Here is a 19239-nt window from a genome sequence, read left to right as displayed (position 1 = left end):
CTTTGCCACTTCCCACTGAGTGAAACTCTATGTGGCTCTATGTGTGGTTCAGTTTTCTGTTTTGTTACGGCTTGGTCTTTATCTCTCTGTGTGTGTGCAACATACTGTCTTGGCCTCTGAGACTCTGCAATTGGAAGCTTTTCCACACATGCGATCCATTGATCCTCACTTGCCAACATACCAGGCATGCTTTATGAAATCGGAGATTAAGTATGCATATAAAACTCGTGCCTAGACAAAACTCATCTCATTTCCATCTTATTCTCGGGAACTGTGTTCCACTTATTATGATTAGTTTTTGGTTTTTGGAGTTAGCAGGTTATCGGGAATAGAAGCTGATAAGAAGGTTATTGTACCACACACACACACACACGCACACAACTTTTAAACGAGACTGAAATAAAACTTTCAGTTTCATTGAGGAAATCTAAGATTCATATTTAATTATAGAATTTCATTTGTGAGTGTAAACTTTGGAATTGTTTTCTCTAACAAAATGATAATCTTAATCAGTTTTTGGGGCCAACGAGGAATTCCACTTTCAAGGTGGCGCCACCTACATATACATATAGATAACTGCTGGCTGGTCAAAGGAACGGAAACGGAAGTCAGAATTATCTTTCGATATTTTTACTCTTGTGTGTAAATAGAGAATATTCCCTGCCCCAAAACTTTTCTCTCTGTGTAAGTGTAAAAGCTTTAACATTACCGGTAAGAAACCTGGCTAAAAGCTATTAAAAGTTAAAGGAAGTTCTACTTTGGGTAAAGGAAAAGTCTAAACAATTTAAGTTTAATGATTCTTCAGATATTTATTTGCGTAATGGTTTGATTTTATTTCATTTTCATAAAGGGATTTGTTTTTTTGTTGACTAGATAAAATGCAGATAGAACAAGTTTCAAGAGATATTCAAGCTATAAATAATTAGTATAGTTTGCTTCGGGTTCAGCTTTAGGTTAAGTTTAGTTTAAGTAATAGAAGAAGAAGACAATCTGGCGTTAATTTAAAAAAAAAAAAAACAATTACTTCTTTCTCTTCTCTAATCATCGTTACCATCATCCTGATCATCTTCAATGGTAATTTTGATAATATTCACATTGGGTGTGGGTGTGGGTGGGGAATCTCTGCCATTAACTATGGGTATTTCTGGTGCTGGAGGCGGTTCCACAATGCACTCATCACTTCCCGTGGTGCTAATGGTTATAGTGGGTATATTATCGGACCAAATGGAACTCTGTGAATCCTGCCTCATGGCACGTCGTCGCTGGGAGGCGCTGCGCTTGGGAAATGTGATGGGCCCTGGCATATCCAATTCCTCTAAATCATCGTCCAAGGTGGCCAGAGTGGGTGTTGATGCAGCATTTGGGGGGTGCTGGGGTGGCTTGCTAACGACTGGTCGACTGGAAGATGAGGATGTAGAGCTACTGCCAAAATGCAATGGGGCACTGGGCGTGGGTGATTCCGGTTCCGGTGTCGGTGGCATCTCAAGAGCCGTGGCACTTGAATTGCTCGACAATACTGATGGCGGCGGTGGTGGTGTATAGGCTAAATATGTGGGCGTGGTTGGTCCCGGTGACTCGTCGGAACCCTGTTGTTCAACATCATCCTTTTTCAAATTGACGGCCTCTCGCACCAGGGCCAGCAAGGAGCCTATCTTCTTGCGTCCCTGGCGAGAGAAATTGGCCAACTGCCGTTGATGCTGACTTAAGCTGGGTGTCGGCGATGGCAGGCTAAGAGCCTCTAGAGCATCACCCTCCGTTGTGGGAATGACAACTGTTGGCGAAGGATCTGCTGTTGATTTGCTTTTTTCCAAACTTTTATCATCGAATTTGAAGACTTCTGGCTCCGGTTTGACGACGTTTGTCGGATGGTGATGGGATTTGATACGACTACGTCGAAATTTAAATTTACTCAGGCCACCGCCACCGCTGCTGCTGTTGCTTTCTTTTGCTGGTTTCTCACTCTGGTCGACGGTTCCTGTCTCTGGTGGGGATGGCGATGGCGGCTTCTTTTCATCAACAATTTGAAATTTACTACGCAAAGACTCGTCCAAGGTCTCAGCTTTTGTCTCAACAGCTGCAATTCCAGAACCTGTTGGCGTTTCTGGTGTTGGTTGGGTGGGAGATGTTTGCTCTTCATTGGGGTTTTCATTATCATTCTGCAGCTCTTTCTCCTGTTCCCTTTTACGCCTCAGCAAACTGGCTCGTCGCTCGTTGACAATTCTGGAATTTGTATCCGGATCATGTTCATTGGGTTCCTTGGCTCCTTCCTTGGGCGATTCATAAGGTGGTGGTTGTCTCCCATGCCATTTGCTTCCACCAGCACCGGCATCCTTTTTGGTCTCCTTTACACTGCCGCCTCTCTCGTTGCGGCGTTCATGTTTCTCGACTTTGAAACGGCTTTTGGGATGCGGTTCTTTTATGGGAAAATTGCCACCACCTGATGTTGAGGTTGTTGCTGTTGCTGCTGCTGCTGCTGCTGCTGCATCTGCACTGGCACTCCCACTGGCTTGGACAATCGAACCCGCTCGGGCCCTTTCCTGCTTGGCAATCTGGACAATGTCAACTAGGGATGGCTTGCGTGTGCGACGAATTTGCTGCAATCGTGACAGACCAAAGCGTTTATCCTTCGCCTCCTCGTCATGGGGCAGTGAGTCCTGGTGTTCAGTGTCCGTGTCGTCGTCATCGCGACGCACAAAAGAGTCCTCATCGGAGGTGGCCGAGCCCTTGCGTAATGCCTTCTTCATGATACGCGAGATGAGCTCTGAGCGAGCACAAAAGAAATAGAGGAATGGAGGACAGAAAGAAAGAATGGAAAGAAAGAACCAAATGATTTGTGAGCTTTAGAAAAATCTTTTCTCGGCATTGGTCTGTCTCTGGATGTGTGTGTGTGTGTGCGTGTGCAATGACTTGTTACCTTTTCTGGCCTGATTCTTGTACTCCTCCGTGTCGAAATCGGGAGGCTGTGTGGGTGTTACAGGCGATGATGCCTCTAAGACCTTACGCCAACGATTTGTCAGTGTTGTGGCCGTTGGTTCTGCCTGTTTGACCTCCGGTACTTTGAAAATCTTTTTACGTTCCTCCTCGCGTTCCTTTTGCAATTGCGTCCGTAGATCCTGATTGGCCTCACGCAATGCTCCAGTCAGCGAGACCAAATAATAAATGATGAGTATGAGTAAAACCAGAAGGGGAATGACTGTGCTAGATGAAGTCAAATAGTCCAATGGTTCATGAAGTTGCCTGCCGTGAACGAAAACGGGACTCAGTTAAAAAGGTTTAAAGCAAAGCAAACGATTTTGGGTTTCTGTTTTTGTGGGACAACTCACTTGGGCAAAGCATTTCGTGTGGTATTTGTGATGAACTCGGCAATCCGATTGTACTCAGAGAAGGGTCCACAATGCCAAGAAGGACGCAGCCAAACAATGGCATAACCCACTGGCAAAACACAAAGGAACAACATGGTCAGCAGCAGCGACAAGTAAAAGTTGTTCGACTTGGAGGCCCTGCCAAAATAAAACGATGAAGCGATTCAATTTCACTTCACATTTCTGTTAGCCACAATTTCTTGAATTGCTCACTTGAAGACCACCTCGTGCGGGACATTGCAGGTTAAAACGATCCAGGATCTGAAGTACATCATAATCATCAATTTAACTAGGTTGATTAGCACAAGACCAGGTGAAAAGAATATCCCCATCCACACCTGACCCTGGTTATTAATCAAAGTCAGAATATTCTCAGCTATCTTGAAGTCGCCATACTGCAAATGGGGGCGGGGCCATTGGGTTAAACGAGATATCATTAGGGTATTAGTCATAATGCTGTCAACTCACCTGCGGGAATGTTTTCTCCATGTCCCAGCACCAGTTTTGATTGACATAACGCACAAACAGTGCACGCAAAAAGTCAATGCACAGCGGTGCCACAATAGACATTAGCTGCAAGGATGCAAAATGAGAAAATGGTGAAAAAAAACCGTCAACCTAATAAACGGAAAATGCAACTCCCTAAAAACTCAAACCACGGCTCATGCTGCTTAAAAGTTTCTACACGTGTTCACTTCTGGATCTTTTGCTAAAGTTTATGGCTGATTTGTTTAGTCTATGGGCCCATGGGTGTGCATTCACAAGGGGGTACAAGCCAATGAAACTATGTGTAAATTGAGAGTAAACTTTAATGGAAATGTAATATGATTGATTGGAGTTTGCATCACAGAAGATGGTCTTAGCCTTCATTGACAAATTTTGTTTCCCAGATCTGAAAATGAACCCCTCCACTGACCATGGCTGTGATTTCAGTTACCTTATTGTGTAGACTATGCTGGGTAAACTCTGGGTATCTGTATATCTCGACCAATATCAACCCATTCATTTTGTGGCCACCCCCAAATAGCTACCCAAATTCATGCACGAACACGTGACCGAAAACTGAGTTAAGCCAAAAACCGAAACCGCACATGACCAAACTCAATTTCCCTTTTTAACGAACATTTTGTTATGCGTTAAGCATAAATACGCTTAAGTCCGTCCCGTCTACCTACCCGGTCGGTGGGATTGCCTACCATTGACCCCGGAGTTGCCTCTCCTGTATCGTAACTTGTTTAATTTATGTGCTTAAATCGTTTAATAGAGATTATGTACGCCATGTTTCGGGGGGGTGACATAATCAAATTTGCTTGTCCTTTTTTTCCGTTTCGTTTCTTAAGAATGTTGGACAAATGTTGAAAAATGTAATACAAAATGGAGAGTTGAAGCTGGAAGGGAACGAACGACTAAATTCGCTCGAATATGAGATCTAAATCAAAGGCGAGAAGTGAATACCCTTTTTGTTTGTTTGCGCGTATCACAGAGCTGACCTTGAACGGAAAACTTTCGCCCAGAAGCCAATGAATTTGTTTGCGATTAGGCTTGAAGAGGGTGCGGGAATTGGGATTTCGATACGGATTGTTGGTGGGATTTGGAAGGTAGTCGGGAGCCAATCGACACATTAGTCAGCCATGCAAATGGGCAAACAAAAACTTCTTCTTCTTCTTCATCTTGAAGGCAATCGAAGTCAAAAGTTCACATTGATATTGTTGTTGTTGGTGGCTGCCTCTTCTGCTACTTATGGCTTATGTAAATTTTGCCTCATCTCTTTATATATTTTTTGGGGGTTTTTTTGTTTGGTGAAGTTTTTCAAGTAAAGACTCCCGAGAGCGATTATTATGATAAAATGCTTTTCGGTTTCGTTTCCTTTTGCTTCACTTTTGTGTTACGTTACGCTTGTCTTTCTATTTTATTTTTCCTTTTTCTTGGTTTGACTTTACTTGGCTTGGGTTTTTGTCGGTTTTCCTAGTCGAAACAAAAATGGCAAAATTCTCTTAGCGCGATGGAAATAAATTTTGTTCGTTGATAAATTTTCCGGATAATTTAGCTAAACGGGATTTCATGCTCAAAATGTTTTTCTGTGATGTGGCGGGGGGGCAGGGACAGGGACAAGACGGGACGGGCTTTAAGTTCAATCATATTTTAAGTTAAATAGATTTTGTGACTTTGTCTGTCGGTGTGTGCCAAAGGGAAATTGATAGCTAAAGATGATGGCCCCAGATGATGATGATGATGATGATGATAAATTTTACTTTAAATTGTGGAGACAGCTGTGGATGGTGCTACTAACTCCATACCAATTATGTCTTCTGCTTCTGCTTACCCCATCGAAAACGATAACCTTTGACAGCTCTTGGCCTAGGGAAGTCTCCCAGCACATGGTTGTTAGATTTGTTTGTATTTGGGTTATTGCCAATTTCACTTCCTTCAGACGTTTCTGTTGCCGTTCCAAAGGCGTCAACTTAATGGTGGTTAACTGTTTGCTATCGCTGCTCTGTGTGGATCCACCGAAACCACTTTCGGTTGTGCTACCACCACTAAAAAGAAAATCATCTTCGGCTCCCTTGGGGCATACGGTTATGATGCATGTTCCCATATTCTCGGTATCCGTGTCATAGCTGAGACCACCGATTTCGGATATATCTCGGTAGTCAATGAAATACGGTGTAGTACCATCATCAGTACCCTCATCTTCTTCTTCACCATGATCCTCGTTATCCTGGTCCTCATCTCGGTCCTCATATACCGCCTCACCATTGCCAGTAGTGGTTGTGTCCTCTTTGGTTGAGGTTGAGGTACTCCAATCTGTAGTACTATCAATTGTGGTTGAAGTATCCGCCTCGGTGGTAGTTCTAAATATAAAACGTCTGGGTTTCCTCGTCGTGGTGGTGCTGGTGGTGGTCGTTGTGGTGGTGCTAGTACTCCTTGTGGTTGGTATTGTTGATGGTTTTTTGCTCAAGGGTCGATTATGTAGACGTTCCCATTCCTCTTTAGTTAGGATACGCGGCTTAGACGGTGGTTTGTGGGTTGTGCTCCAAGTGGGTCTAACTGGTGGTGGTGGCCTATATATGGGCGGAGCGGTATCATTCCGATGTCTGCGACTATATTTACTTGTACGATAAATAGGTGAATCTACTGCATCAGCTCTCTTCCTGCGACGCTTGGGCACTTGTAGCTCGTCTAGCACTTTAGCCAACGAATCCTGTGTTTCCTCTGTCGTTGTTTGCTCATCATAATCAGCTTCATCTTCTCCAGCCTCTGGTAGAGCAATACCTTCAAAGTAATCTACATAATTGAAGAAACTATCGTTACCCGGTGACGCTGTGGTTGTTGTTGACGGTGGAGTCGAACCAGTTGGCTCATCACTTCCATAATCATAGATATCATCATCTTCATTTGTGGTTAAGAAATTATCATCTGGTTTGGCTGTTGTTGTTGTTGATGTGCTGGTGGTACTATTAGGCGTTGCTATTGTGGGTGTTACCTAGAAAATGAAGAAAATTTTTAATGTTTCGATTGGTTAGGGTAACAGTAAAGAACTGGCCGCCTAAAAGTATACATTAATTATTTTTATGGAATGGTAAAGAGTCTTACTAAATCAAAAATGCGATTAGAAATTTTACCTTCTCGGAAGTCGTAGTGTTTGGTTCTGATGCTGAAGAAATTATTGTTGTGGTTGTCGGCTCTTCAGTGGTTGCTGTTGTTGTTGTTGTTAGCCAACTTGTTGTCGTTGGACTGGGACTGGTTATTGGCAAGGTGGTTGCTGTAGTAGTTTGTGTGGTTGTTTCTTCAGTTGTAGTTGGTTTTTGTGTTGTTGTTGTTGTTGTGGTCGTCGTCGTCGTCGTTTGTGTTGTGGTTGTTGTGGGAGTTGTTGCTGGTGTGGTAGTCATCGTTGTTGTTGTTGTTGTCGTTGGTGTTGGCACCATTGCAGTTGTCGTCAAATTGAGTAACAACAAAGCAGTGGTTATATTCTTAGCACTGATCATTATCCTTCGTGGTTTTGAGCATTTCACAGTCATGTTATAGCATTTAATGCGCTGCATTGTGGTTGAGAGTAATGCAGCCGCCGTTGTGGTAGAGAAAATGCCATCGTCACCACCACCGCCACCGCCACCCCACAGAGAGGCGGTCGACGATGCTGACGATGATTCATCAAAGAGTCCATCTGTTGTACTATCACTAAATAAAGGCGTTGTTGTGGTCATCTGTTTCAATGCGGCAATGGACCTCAATATGCTTTGCAACTCCATTGTATTGGTTTCATTCTGCAGTTTAAGCATTTGCAAAGGTCTCTCTTTGCTATTAATTTTGTAGATGAACGAGAACATCAAGGAATACAAATTCAGCATGTTCAAGATCATGATTCTAAAGGCGAGAAAGAAACAAAAAAAAAAAACAAAATAAATAACCAAACACACATGTTTAGGATTTATTTACCGCGCCAATTGCAAGCGTAATTGTTGTCTGGGATGCCAATTCTCAAAAAGACCCAATGCCTCAAAAATCATGGGTAGAAAAAAGGATAACAGAGTCATGGTGACATTAACAGCATTGCGACTTATCCAGTTGTCATGCTTAGCCAATTCCTCGGAACTGCAATCATAGCGGAGAGGATAGATTATTTGCCAAAGGCAAACGCGCTCTCTGAATTTACTCACTGATTCACTAAAAGGACAACTGTTGCTCCCGATAGACCCAGCAAAACCAGAACCAATATATTGACCAAGATTCTTTGTAAAATCACACGCCAACTGCAACAAAGATGATGGTATTTATTTTTAATTGTTGGTCAGGCAATTGCAATTGCAATTCCGCCGCCTTACTTGCGATTGTCCTTCTTCTTTTCCGCCTCCTCCAGCAGAGCCTCCTTAAAGCCCACCACAACAGATGCAATACGATTATGGGCTGTCTCCGCATGTCCTGTGGGATTTCACGGGAGAAAGAGAGAAAAGAGAAAAAAGTTGATGTAATGGCAGCTCAGCATCAACATCGGATTGCTGTTGCCTGGCACTTACCAATCATAAAATCCCAGCCGGTGAACAATTTCCATGAGAAAACGCACTCATCATCCTTTGAGGAAAGTTTCGAGTTGCGCGAATTTTCTGCCATTCTGCAGAGAAAGTGTGTGTAAGAAAGAGAGAGAGAGGGAGGGGAAGAAAAAAGTTTGTAGTCATAATTTGCCCTCAAATCCTGACAATGCCACGAAGCCTAATGCCACATAAGCAAAAGAAAGAATAATTCACGCAGGCCAAGCACGTGCCACAGGATGAGGCATGGCTAGGACCAGAAACGGGTCCAAAGGCGCCAGTGCCAAGTGGCTAGGTCAGTGCCAAATGTTGACATTGCTACTTTGTTCAATTACGAAATCAACATAATGCCGACAAAGCCATTAAAAGGAGCAGCAACAGCAGCCAGCCAGCCTGAGAACGAGGCTGAGGCCAAAATGGCGTTTTGCCATTTCCGTTTCCTGCCTCACAAGCCGCCTCACACTGCCCTACACTTCTGCTGATTGTGTGCGTGCGTAAATCATAAGGGGCAACTTTTTCGTTCATTTTTTCTTTCTTCTGCTGCTGCTTTTGCCTGGTCACGCCTCGTGTCAAGATTTCTGTATTATTTAATCAGCCCTTCAGTTTCGGTTTAATTAATTAACAAGCATTTCTGAGTTCGATGGCCACAGATTTGTCTATTAGCGTTGCTAGTTAGTGGGGGGGAGGCGTTGTTCGAATCGAAGGAGGATACTCACTTTCTCAATGTGGCCACAAAGCTATAGACATATACCAGCACAGCGGTTAGAAAATAGGCTAAAGGCAACTTATAGCCGGATGTACTAATTCCGGATGTGCTTGAATAGTAACTGCAAATATAAACAAAAACAAGAGTAATTAAGCTTTTGATTAAACGACAAGAAATATGTGCTTGAAGTTAGGTAAATATTAATTTATATTTAAAGATTTCAAAAACTTGTGACTTACAAAGACACGACTAACCGAAAAGAAACATTGTATATTTATATTATAAACACAACTTAAAGCGGTTCGATTTTATTTTATGGTTCTGTAAACTTTTTAGGGGTTTCTTAAAAAAAACTTTGAACTTAAAAGTATGCAATGGGCTAAAAGAAAGTATTCATTGTTTAACTTAAAAGATATCTATGAATAAGCTTATGTCAACTTACCCGTAGAACATTGGCGAATACTTTAAATATCCTTCGAACTCCCAAAATGTAAAAAGATTTCCAGCTACTCTGGACTCCATATCGGACATGCGTTTCCGTGGATCCGTTTCATCATGCTTGGTGGCGAAATACTACGAATTAAAGAAAAGAGAGAGAGAGAGAGGGGGGGATTAAGGATAACCCAGGATACATAATATATTGTATATGCAATAAATTCAGATTTAATTTCTGTTTCGAACCTCCGGTCCAATGACAAAGGCCACCAATGGTATGGCTATCATAATGTTGACCCACATGAGCCAGCGCAGAAATGTAAAATAGGATGCAACCCCAGAGCCAAAATGCGATTCGATTTCCTTAATACGCAGCTCCCAGGGTATGAGGACGGTAAGGAAACTGGCCGTTTCACGTTTCCAATGACGCCAGCGCTGCAAAAGAGGCCAAGTGAGTCAGGAGTTGGTTGGTTTGGATGCTTGGTTGGTGGTTTGGGTTTGGGTTTGCTTGGGGTTCGAGTTGCCTCGAAGGCAACTGCAAATGCAACTCGGTTTCGTATTTTAATTGGTTTTCGACACAGAGAATTCTGCCTGGCAGAATGTCGCATAACTTTTGTTATGAATTATGTGAGTGTTGATTTATTGTATGTCGTCTGTGCTTTTCCGGGTCACTGCAAAAGTTGCTCATAAATTGTGTAAACATTTACTTACACATACACATACTTATTAAATATACACCTACATATGTATATACACTGAAAAGCAAAACTTTGTCCTGTATTTTCAAGTTTAGTTTCATTCAAAATGAAGTTAAATACACTTTCAATTTGAGAAAATCTTACAATTAGTTTTCATAGCTTTTTTTCAAGTGTATCTACATACATACATATTGTTTGCCTTTCCTATAATACAATTTTTCGGCTAGCCTTGAGCTTGTTGCATTTTGCAATGTTTGCTGGGCTGAATTATTCGTTGGTTGCTGATGGGGGGAAATCACTTACCGCTGCCATTAAAATTTTAAACCTCGCCCACAAATCCCTGGTGCTGCGTGACATGGCAAAGCGCTCCTGGAGCGCGCCCTCGTGGCGTGCCACATATGTTTTGGCCTGTCAACACACACACACATGGTGCCAACAGGAAAGATCCACAGAAAAAAGAAAGAGAAAAAATGCCAGTCCAAACATCATTAAAAATGCCATGGGCGACGATGACGACGACGACGACGACGATTTGATGATGGCAGCAGGAGAGGCGTTAGGAGAAAGATAAAGAAGTGTTGGAAATAAAATCGAAAAGTTTGTTCAAGAATTTAATGGGGTTTCGAGAATGGAGTAGGCCAAGAGGACGCCGCCCCTTTTGTCGTAACATTTTCAACGAGCTGACAAGCAGCGTGAAAATGAACGCACCCAGTTTTGGGCTTCGATTTTGCTTTGGTTTGGTTTGGCCAGCCTCACACTCTAATCATTTGTTTGTACATACCTGCCGCACCAACTTGAGTTTCTTGCGTATGGGCCATGGTTGTAATTTCACCGATTGTATAACCTCCTTGTGAAGGCGTATATTCTCAAAGATTTGCTCTTGTGTGGACTCCTGATTGGTGCCCTCCTCTGAAAAAGAAACAGAGAGTCAGAGTCAGGGTCAGAAGAAGAACAAAGTAAAAGTGGAAACGAAAGCGAAAGCAAAAGCAAAAGCACACGCACACTCATATTACACATACGCCGCATTGGCCACGTTCTAAATGGCTGCACGTAGCATGAAAAATTACAAATGGCCCCCCAGACGTTGATTAGGCTGTTGCTGCTGCCGATGCCGCCGCCGTTGCCGTTGCCACTTGAGGACCATTTCCAATTCCAATTCAGACTTCTCTCCCACTTCTCTCATTGTGTGGCTCGTTAGATAAGCAAAATGCTAAATCTGTCTAAACAGTTATGAGCATTGGACTGGAGTGGAGTGTAGAAGTGAAGAAGGTGGGCGGGATGCGAAGGGATGAGTGCAAAGTGCGCTTGGGGGAAATGTTGTTGTCGTAGGTGACTTGCCTGAACTAGTCGTATAGACACTAGAGCGTCGCCGCTCCACACTATCCAGCACGTGATCCATGGGACTTGATGCTCGCCGTGAATTCCGACTGCCACGTTTACCTCGATAGCCTCGTACACTGGCACGTCTTTGCATTATTGCCGATACGGAAATTGAGTAGTCCTCCTCATCGTCAATGTCACCGTTGATGCCATCTTCTCTTAGTTGAAACTGCGATTGCGATTGTGACTGCGGTGACTGGTGTGCAAAATTGCCTTCGTTCTGGTGGTGGTAGAAGTGGCTTTCGCCGTCGCAGCTTTGATTCTGTAGATGGTAATCTGAAGTAAATGAAAAGCATTCAAAGAAATGTAGACACATTCGATTTGGTTATCTTATTATGCTAAAAAACAACTTACCGTTTGACTCGTACGATCGGTTTTCCTCTTGTGATGCGGTTCTGCTTTAAAAAATAAAAAAAATCACATTTGGCAACATTTTTAAACAATTTTGAATTTCTTCTTACTATCAATTTACACTGCAGATAGATTATATATGGCTTAATATGCTGCCCTATTTCTCAAATGCAATATTAATAAAAGTAAAAGACCAAAAAGCAAAAATCTTTCAATTCGGATGAAAACATACTTTTGAAAATTGTAGAGCCAAATTCTACATCCGAGCAAATACTGGTTGCAAAATACGAAGAACGTTGCCCCTTAGAGTATGCAGTAGGTGGGAAAAGTATTTATTATTTATGACAAATTTAAACCTCAAATTTCTCCATTAACAATGTTTGTTTTAAGGATTAGTTTTTACCCAAGAACCAAGACTAATTCTTGGACTGCATATTGCATACTTTATGGGGCAAAGTTCAATCACTTAGCCATTAGTTAACCATGCATCAAGAACAAAAATGAATATCATTCTCAAAACATAAAATAAAACCCTAAATGCTTTTCTTCTCTAGTATTTTATATAGTTTAGAGTTTCGAGCTAAATTCACATCGATTTTTATTTATGAAATGTTTGTTATTGATATTTTGCGCCGGTTAAAGTAACGTAATGGCTTACCTTCTGCCTCTTTGGCCTCTGTAGTATTCCCTTCTGGCGTCCGCACTACTCTGCATTTGCCAATGATCTCCTCTATTTAAATCGCATGGCGGTGCCCAGGTCACAGATAATTGATGGGGCGATGTAACACCCGATGAGTTGTTCTACAAATTGTTATATTGCAACTTATGTTTAGCTTATGTAGTTGAAGGTTTAGTAAATTGCGTATAAATTATCTTTTGCTTATCAAATTAGGGTCACGTTTTAATTAGTTGGGTTAGTTTAGTTGAATGGTTAATCACTAGTTAATACTTTGCAATTGCTTATCAATTAGGGGACGGTAGAAAAAAACTGCAAAAAAATGTATGTATGATATTAACGACAACGACTAAAGAAATGTGGCACTAATACTTTTTTTTTAATATCTTAGTTTTCGATATTTTATTTTTAGTTTTTAGTTATTGGTTAGCCGTTGTAACGCTTTGAAGCAGCCCTATGAGCAGACTGAACGGCTTAGTGGCTGACCATTTCCAGCAAGGCGTAAAAAAAGCAGGACAGGACAAACCCATACACACACACAAAGACTCACACACACACATACACCTAGGAGATATATAGAGCGAGAGTTAAATTTTTTCTAATAATGAATGAATATGAATGAAGCTAGAGAGCCCGAGAACCTTAACCCGAATCCGAACCCAGACCCAGACCCAAACCCAAACCCAACCCATCATGGCTAACTTATCAAAGCCAAAACGTGCCCAAAACTAACACATCGAAAAGGAGCAACGTAAAGGAATTTACATAGACACGCGCCACGACATTGAGGTAGGAAGAGAGTGGGGCGCGAGGATTTAGCTAGATGATGAGGTGGGATGGACTGGACTGAACTGAACTGGTCTGGATTGGACGACTTCCAACACTCCCCACGGCCGCCCCTTCCCCGCCATCATCCAGTTGAAACGAAGACGAATGAGTGTAAAAATCGCCCGAGGCATGTGATAACAACAATGCCGTGTCCAGCCACAAGCAGAGAACTAGGACTTCGAATGTCCATTTAGACCTGCTGCTGGACAGGACACCATGTGGGTGAGTGCCTCTGTCGCTGTCTCTATCTCTCTGTGTGTATGTGTCTATGTGTGTGTGTGTGCTGGAATTGAGTCACCTGGTATTCTTGGCCTGGTCCCATGTAAATGAAAATCAAACATGCAAGGTTTGATAACGAAAATCGCGAATTGCTAATCATGGGCGTAGATAGACCTTAAACACATAAACCAGAAACGAAAAGGAATGCAGAAATTGAGAAATAAGTGATGCAGTTGGGATGCAAAGCATCTTTGATCTTCGGATTGCTTATGAATGACCCTTCGGTTACTCATGCGCAGCTTCGAATTCGAATCCCTTTATCAATAATATGAGTTATCTGGGCGGCGCCTATGGTTTTTGCCCACTCATGGGGTTTTCTAGTCATTTCTGGTTCTTGTTTCTGTGTGTTTCTTTCTTTTTTTTTTTTGCGGCGCACCCCTTATTGAAATATGTTTTTGGTTCTCTCTTGGACTTGTTTTGCTATGTTTTCCTCTGATTTTCACTTTCATGCCTTTTAATTAAATAAAGTCTTTTCCATTTGTGTTTTTTTTTTCGGCGACTTTAATTAACATCAAATTTATCTGTGCGTGTTTCGCTCGCACGTGTTGAGGGTCATTAGCCGCACACACACACACACACACACACACACACACACACACACACACAGGTGCAGATGAACTTGAAATGAAGTTTAAGCCAATGAAGGTTCAATGCCGCTGACCCAAATGCTGTCACCTACCTACCCTCCAGTAGCCTGGACAACGACAATGTGTGTGTGTGTGTGTGTGTGTGTGTGTGTGTCTCCTAAGTGGCTTTCCATGTTCGATTGCAGTTTTGAAAAGTTGAGACATAAATCTTTAGGCTAAACATGAGTGCCCACGCCCTATCCAAAAAATGGGGTTAACTCATATAAAGATTCCCTATTATATGTAGGTCAATTAATAGGTCAAAAAATATATGGCATATTTTAATTTACAATGGGTAAAAGTATGAACTATAGATATATACATATATGTGTGTGTGTGTGTGTGTGTGTGTGTGTGTGTGTGTGTTTGTGTGTAACTAACACAAAATGGGCTCAGTTAATGCGACAGACACCACTCTCGCTGGTAAATTGCATCACTGGATGGTTATGAAGTGATTGTGGAGGCTTTGTCTTTAGATCCTTGCACTTGCCACGCGACTCCCGCTGTATCTCCTTATCCATTTCGGAGGTGAAAGTATGCGAAGTGCTTGCCATGTGGGCCCTTAACGCTTTTCCCGATTCGGAACTCGGTTCGCTTGCTCGATCGCGACAAATGGACGATTTGTGCCATCGTGCTGATTCCTGATGTTGTGTCGCACAGTTCAAATCATCCTGATTGTCCATGTTGTTGCGTATTATCTGTCTGGCATATTTTGCCCGTATCTGCTGCTTCAGATGCAAATTGAACAATGGCCCATGGTGGCAGTGCTCTCGAATCCAACCACGAATTTCCCTACAACCCACATAAAAGCTAGACATATCGCTCATGTAATTGGGAACATCCATTAGGAAGCCGTGTTGATTCAATTGGCCAAAACCCAGGTCGAAGATATTTCTATCCAAATGTGGAGCATTTGGACCATCTTTTGTTTTATATTTTTGGGGCCCCACCGGTGCCAACGGTGTGAGAATCTCACCACAAAAGCGACGATCCTTTTTCGTGCAATACGACCAATTATCGAACGCCATTGTCGTATTATTCTCATCCATCTTAAAGTCAACCATCAAATCATCGCTGAAAACCATGTCGATGATTTTGGTTAACTTGCCGTGAATATGCTCCACCTGATAGCTCATATTGTACGGTTTCCCTAATGTAATGAGGCCCAGGCCATGGAAACGATTGTTGTGAAAGTAACCCAAGTAGCGGGTGCCATCCGGGTACACATAGAGGCCATAACCCTGCATACCAAGCTCATCACTCACGCCAGAGAATTTTGAATCGGTGGGATATTTTGCACTGTACGAAATCTGCGGCATCTCTTCCCTCTTAATTTAAATATTTTGTTTTCTGAAATAGGATGGTATCATATATAAATATTTATAAACCCTTGTAACACAAAGTCTACTAGACTAAATTGAACTAATGACTAGACACTATATTCCAATTTGATCTACAATTTTGAGAACTTTAAGATGAACTACTCTTCAGTCGTCAGTTTGTCTGTCTCTTAGAAAATCTCTGCTTTTTCAATTCAATTCTTTTTCTTTTTCAAGACCTTGATTACCCATGCTATTCTGTAAGCTCTTTCCATTGAAGAATTCTTTTATTTTTCAATTTAAGTCTCAAAAAGTATTTAATTTCCCTTCCTCAAGACCATCTCTAAAAGAATTCCACTTTTTGCCACTTTTTAAGATGACTTTAAACTTTTCTATCTCTGAAGTCTTCCTTTCTACAATAAGCCTTGAAGCTCTTTAGTGCTAAATAAAGTTTCCTTTTTTATGCCCATTACTATAATTTGACTATAATTTGATTTTATTCGTTTTCTTTTGTTTGGTTAATTATAATTCAAATACGGAACGTGTAAGATCGACAAAACTTGCCGGACGCATCAAATTCGACTGCACCACATGAAAATCGTCGGCTGTTCTCTTGATTTGCATGAGATTGACATTATCGTAGGCCTCTTGCACATTCATGCGTATCTGTTCGTCCGAAAAGCTTTCCATTGGGCAACTAGACTGGTAGTCGGAACCCAGGCGTCTGACATCCGAAGAACTAGTCCATTGGCGATATGATTCCGCGAAATTATGATCTGTTTTAGCTTCCAATATGGAAGCGTTATATGCATTAGCTAGCCCAATTTGCCCGCCGTCGACGCTCTTGTTCTTGGTCTTGCGATCGTCACCTTGCTTCTGATTGGCTCTCTCCTTGCACAATTTGGGATAGTAGGGCTTGGTCGGCAATCGCTGATTGGGCGCATAGATAGCTATTTCGGGCAATTGTTGCTGCTCGGTCCACAGATTGTTTTGAGTGATGCTGCGACAGAAGCTCGGCAACGGTTCACTTATGTGATCCGTGCGAGCACGCCGGCAATTGTGCACGATCCAGTCGCGCTCTTCAGTGCAACCCACGTAGGTGTTACTCGGGAACGGAGCTGGACGATTGAGTAGATAACCGCTCCGAGGATTAAAGATACCCTCTTCGACGTCATAGCAGCCATCGGGTATGGGACGAGCCATTAGATCATTGGTCAAATACGATGTGGGCCCCACTGGCTGCTGGCCATAGCGTCGTTCCGCCTGATAGCGGCGATCGTTGGCCGTTAGATAATCCCATTGATCGCACTTGAAATCCGATCCAGAGAAAGTGCCCTGGACATGTAGGCCATCATTGAACCACATGTCCTCGATGCTCACAAGTTTGCCATGTTTAAATTCGCCCTTTATGGTAAATCTATACGGCTGGGCCAGTTTCAAATGGCCAAAGCCATGGAATTTACCCTGGACGAATGGGCCTCGATATTCACTGCCATCGGGATAGCGATAGCTACCAAAACCATCCATCATATTCACAGCACTATTCCAGGCACCCTCGTACGAGCTGTGCGTGATGAAAGTCCTCAGTGGGGTTACCTCCAAGCTCTCCTGCGACATTATCCTCCTATTTTCCTACTTTCGCTAATTCGGATGTGACTTGGTCACTAGTTCTAGACTTGCGTTTCCTTTCGTGTAGACTTTCGTTTTCGTTATTTTTTTTTTCTTTTTTTCTTTTTTTATTATTATATGTACAGTGTGTGTGTGTGTGTGTGTGTGTGTATGTGTTTTTTTTTTTTTTTCGAGAAAGGCAACAAAAATTTTTACTAATTTTGAAATGTCTCAAACTCACGCTGACTCTGACTTACTTGGCTTAGACTATCCTGGCATTGTTCAGATTACGTATCAGCTTTATGACTAAATAAACATGTCTCTCTCGTCTAGATGAGGGTATGGGTGTGGTCAACTCCACTCTACTCCGCATCCAGGCCAGGCCAGGCCATTCATTCGTGTGTTTGTCTAACTGTCGGGTCATTAAGCGTTTAGTTTCGCTCGCATGTCTCCTCTTCAAATGAACATTTTCTCTAAGCATACTCTCTCTCTCACACAGACAGTAAGTAGTACTGCGTTGGTCGGACATAATGAGTTTATGGTCAAGTATAAAACATTTATATTAGATTTTTAGAGCACATTTTCTTCGAAATTCACGCAAACAAATTAAAAATAGAATTTTTCTCTTTTCATCTATTTCGCTAAGCCTGTAAGTAGAATGGGAATAAGGAATAACAAGGAAGTTCAAAATGCTTGTTATAACTTTAGGGGTCATTTTCCATACTTTTTAACACCACAGCCAAAATTGAGTAACGATTGAAGTGGATCGCGTTTAAGTCTTCTTTATCACAGTGAAACTCCTACTCGTACTCGTACTCGTAAAGAGTAACTAAAGGTCGTTTTGAAATGTTCTGGGAATGCCTTTGGCAAACTGTTCAGTCAGTGGCCTGCATAAAAAATGATTTTATCTTGCTGTCCTGACTGTTGGTTAGATGTCCTGGCTGGCTGCATTGCTTAATCCAAGCGGTTGTCGACCAAGTTAAGTGAGACTCGGCTGCTCTGCTGGTGTTTATGGGCATGGCTATTGGCATTGGCATTTGAGTTGGCAAGCCACCAACCAAACAGCCAACACATTGGCCAACCAACCAACTTCCATTCATTCTTTTCACCTTTTATGGGGCTATGCTGCTGCTGCTGTTTCTGCACGTGCCCCGACCAAATCGTAAGCACTCCCTGGCGTGCAGTAAATCATGTTCACTTACCTCACTGTTGGGGCCAGTGGTGTTGTTACCGCCACCACCACCACCACCAGAAGGAGCAGCAATAGTGCCACTGCCATAAGACACACTGCTGCGAAAATCGACAGAACCACCTGATGAACGTCGTGGTTTACTGATATCTAAGCGTAATATTCCTGGTTTCGCACGACGCGGAGGATCAGGTGGAGGAGGAGCAGGTGTGGGTGTGGGTGTGGGTATGGGCGATGGTGATGGTGCTCCTCCACCTTCTTCTCCTGTTGCCGCCACACTTTCACTGGCCTCGTTTTGCATGGCCGCAGCAGCAGCAATTTCGCAATAGTTAACTTAAACTATAAGCTAAATGAATGCGCGTTATTCGAGGCACACACGTCCGCTGTGCAGCGCCAACGCGAACTGACTATATCCATGTCCTGTCCAGGACCCATGGAAGCAACAATTACGCGCGCAACGCTGAAAATAAAATGTGAATTAAAAGCACCACCCACGCGATAAGTGCGCGCGAATATATGTGAGTTGTTGTGAGTGCTCGCTCCAATGTAGATGATGTAGTGCCAGCTAGGAGGAGGAGTATAGTGTGTGTTTGTGTGTGTGTGTTGTGTGGCAGAAGGATGACGTTGGACAGGACATGCGGCACTTTCAACTGTTTCTTGTTGCTGTCACATCGCTCACATGTTGCGTGTACGCTCGTCTTTGTGTGTATATGTGCTATGTGCCACATAGCAAAGTGAACTTCCTGTTTTCAGGG

General features: G+C 42.6%; 3 protein-coding genes across 3 annotated transcripts; all 3 read right to left on the bottom strand.

Annotated features, from left to right (window-relative positions):
• Positions 1-920: 920 nt before the first annotated feature.
• On the bottom strand, positions 921-12754 carry LOC6639489 (transmembrane channel-like protein). Its single transcript, XM_047012001.1, has 19 exons — positions 12618-12754; positions 11963-12003; positions 11567-11884; positions 11010-11137; positions 10532-10636; positions 9777-9965; positions 9538-9668; positions 9106-9216; positions 8378-8472; positions 8186-8282; positions 8021-8113; positions 7800-7955; positions 6986-7727; positions 5686-6846; positions 3831-3935; positions 3576-3757; positions 3324-3500; positions 2915-3237; positions 921-2761 (listed from the first exon to the last, which is right to left on the bottom strand). Exons 1-19 carry the CDS (start codon positions 12671-12673, stop codon positions 1038-1040), a joined length of 5934 nt encoding a protein of 1977 aa, XP_046867957.1. The 5' UTR covers positions 12674-12754; the 3' UTR covers positions 921-1037.
• Positions 12755-14624: 1870 nt separating this feature from the next.
• LOC6639490 lies at positions 14625-15802 on the bottom strand. The gene has a single exon (XM_002062470.3). It carries the CDS (start codon positions 15685-15687, stop codon positions 14761-14763), a length of 927 nt encoding a protein of 308 aa, XP_002062506.1. The 5' UTR covers positions 15688-15802; the 3' UTR covers positions 14625-14760.
• A 407-nt stretch (positions 15803-16209) lies between these two features.
• LOC6639491 lies at positions 16210-17304 on the bottom strand. The gene has a single exon (XM_002062471.3). The coding sequence runs from the start codon at positions 17302-17304 to the stop codon at positions 16210-16212; it is 1095 nt and encodes a 364-aa protein (XP_002062507.1).
• Positions 17305-19239: the final 1935 nt, after the last annotated feature.

The sequence above is a fragment of the Drosophila willistoni genome (genome assembly GCF_018902025.1).
Source record: "Drosophila willistoni isolate 14030-0811.24 chromosome XR unlocalized genomic scaffold, UCI_dwil_1.1 Seg144, whole genome shotgun sequence".
Lineage (NCBI taxonomy): Eukaryota > Metazoa > Arthropoda > Insecta > Diptera > Drosophilidae > Drosophila > Drosophila willistoni.
The sequence above is the reverse complement of the archived record's forward strand: the minus strand, read 5'-3'. Positions and strand labels throughout refer to the sequence as shown.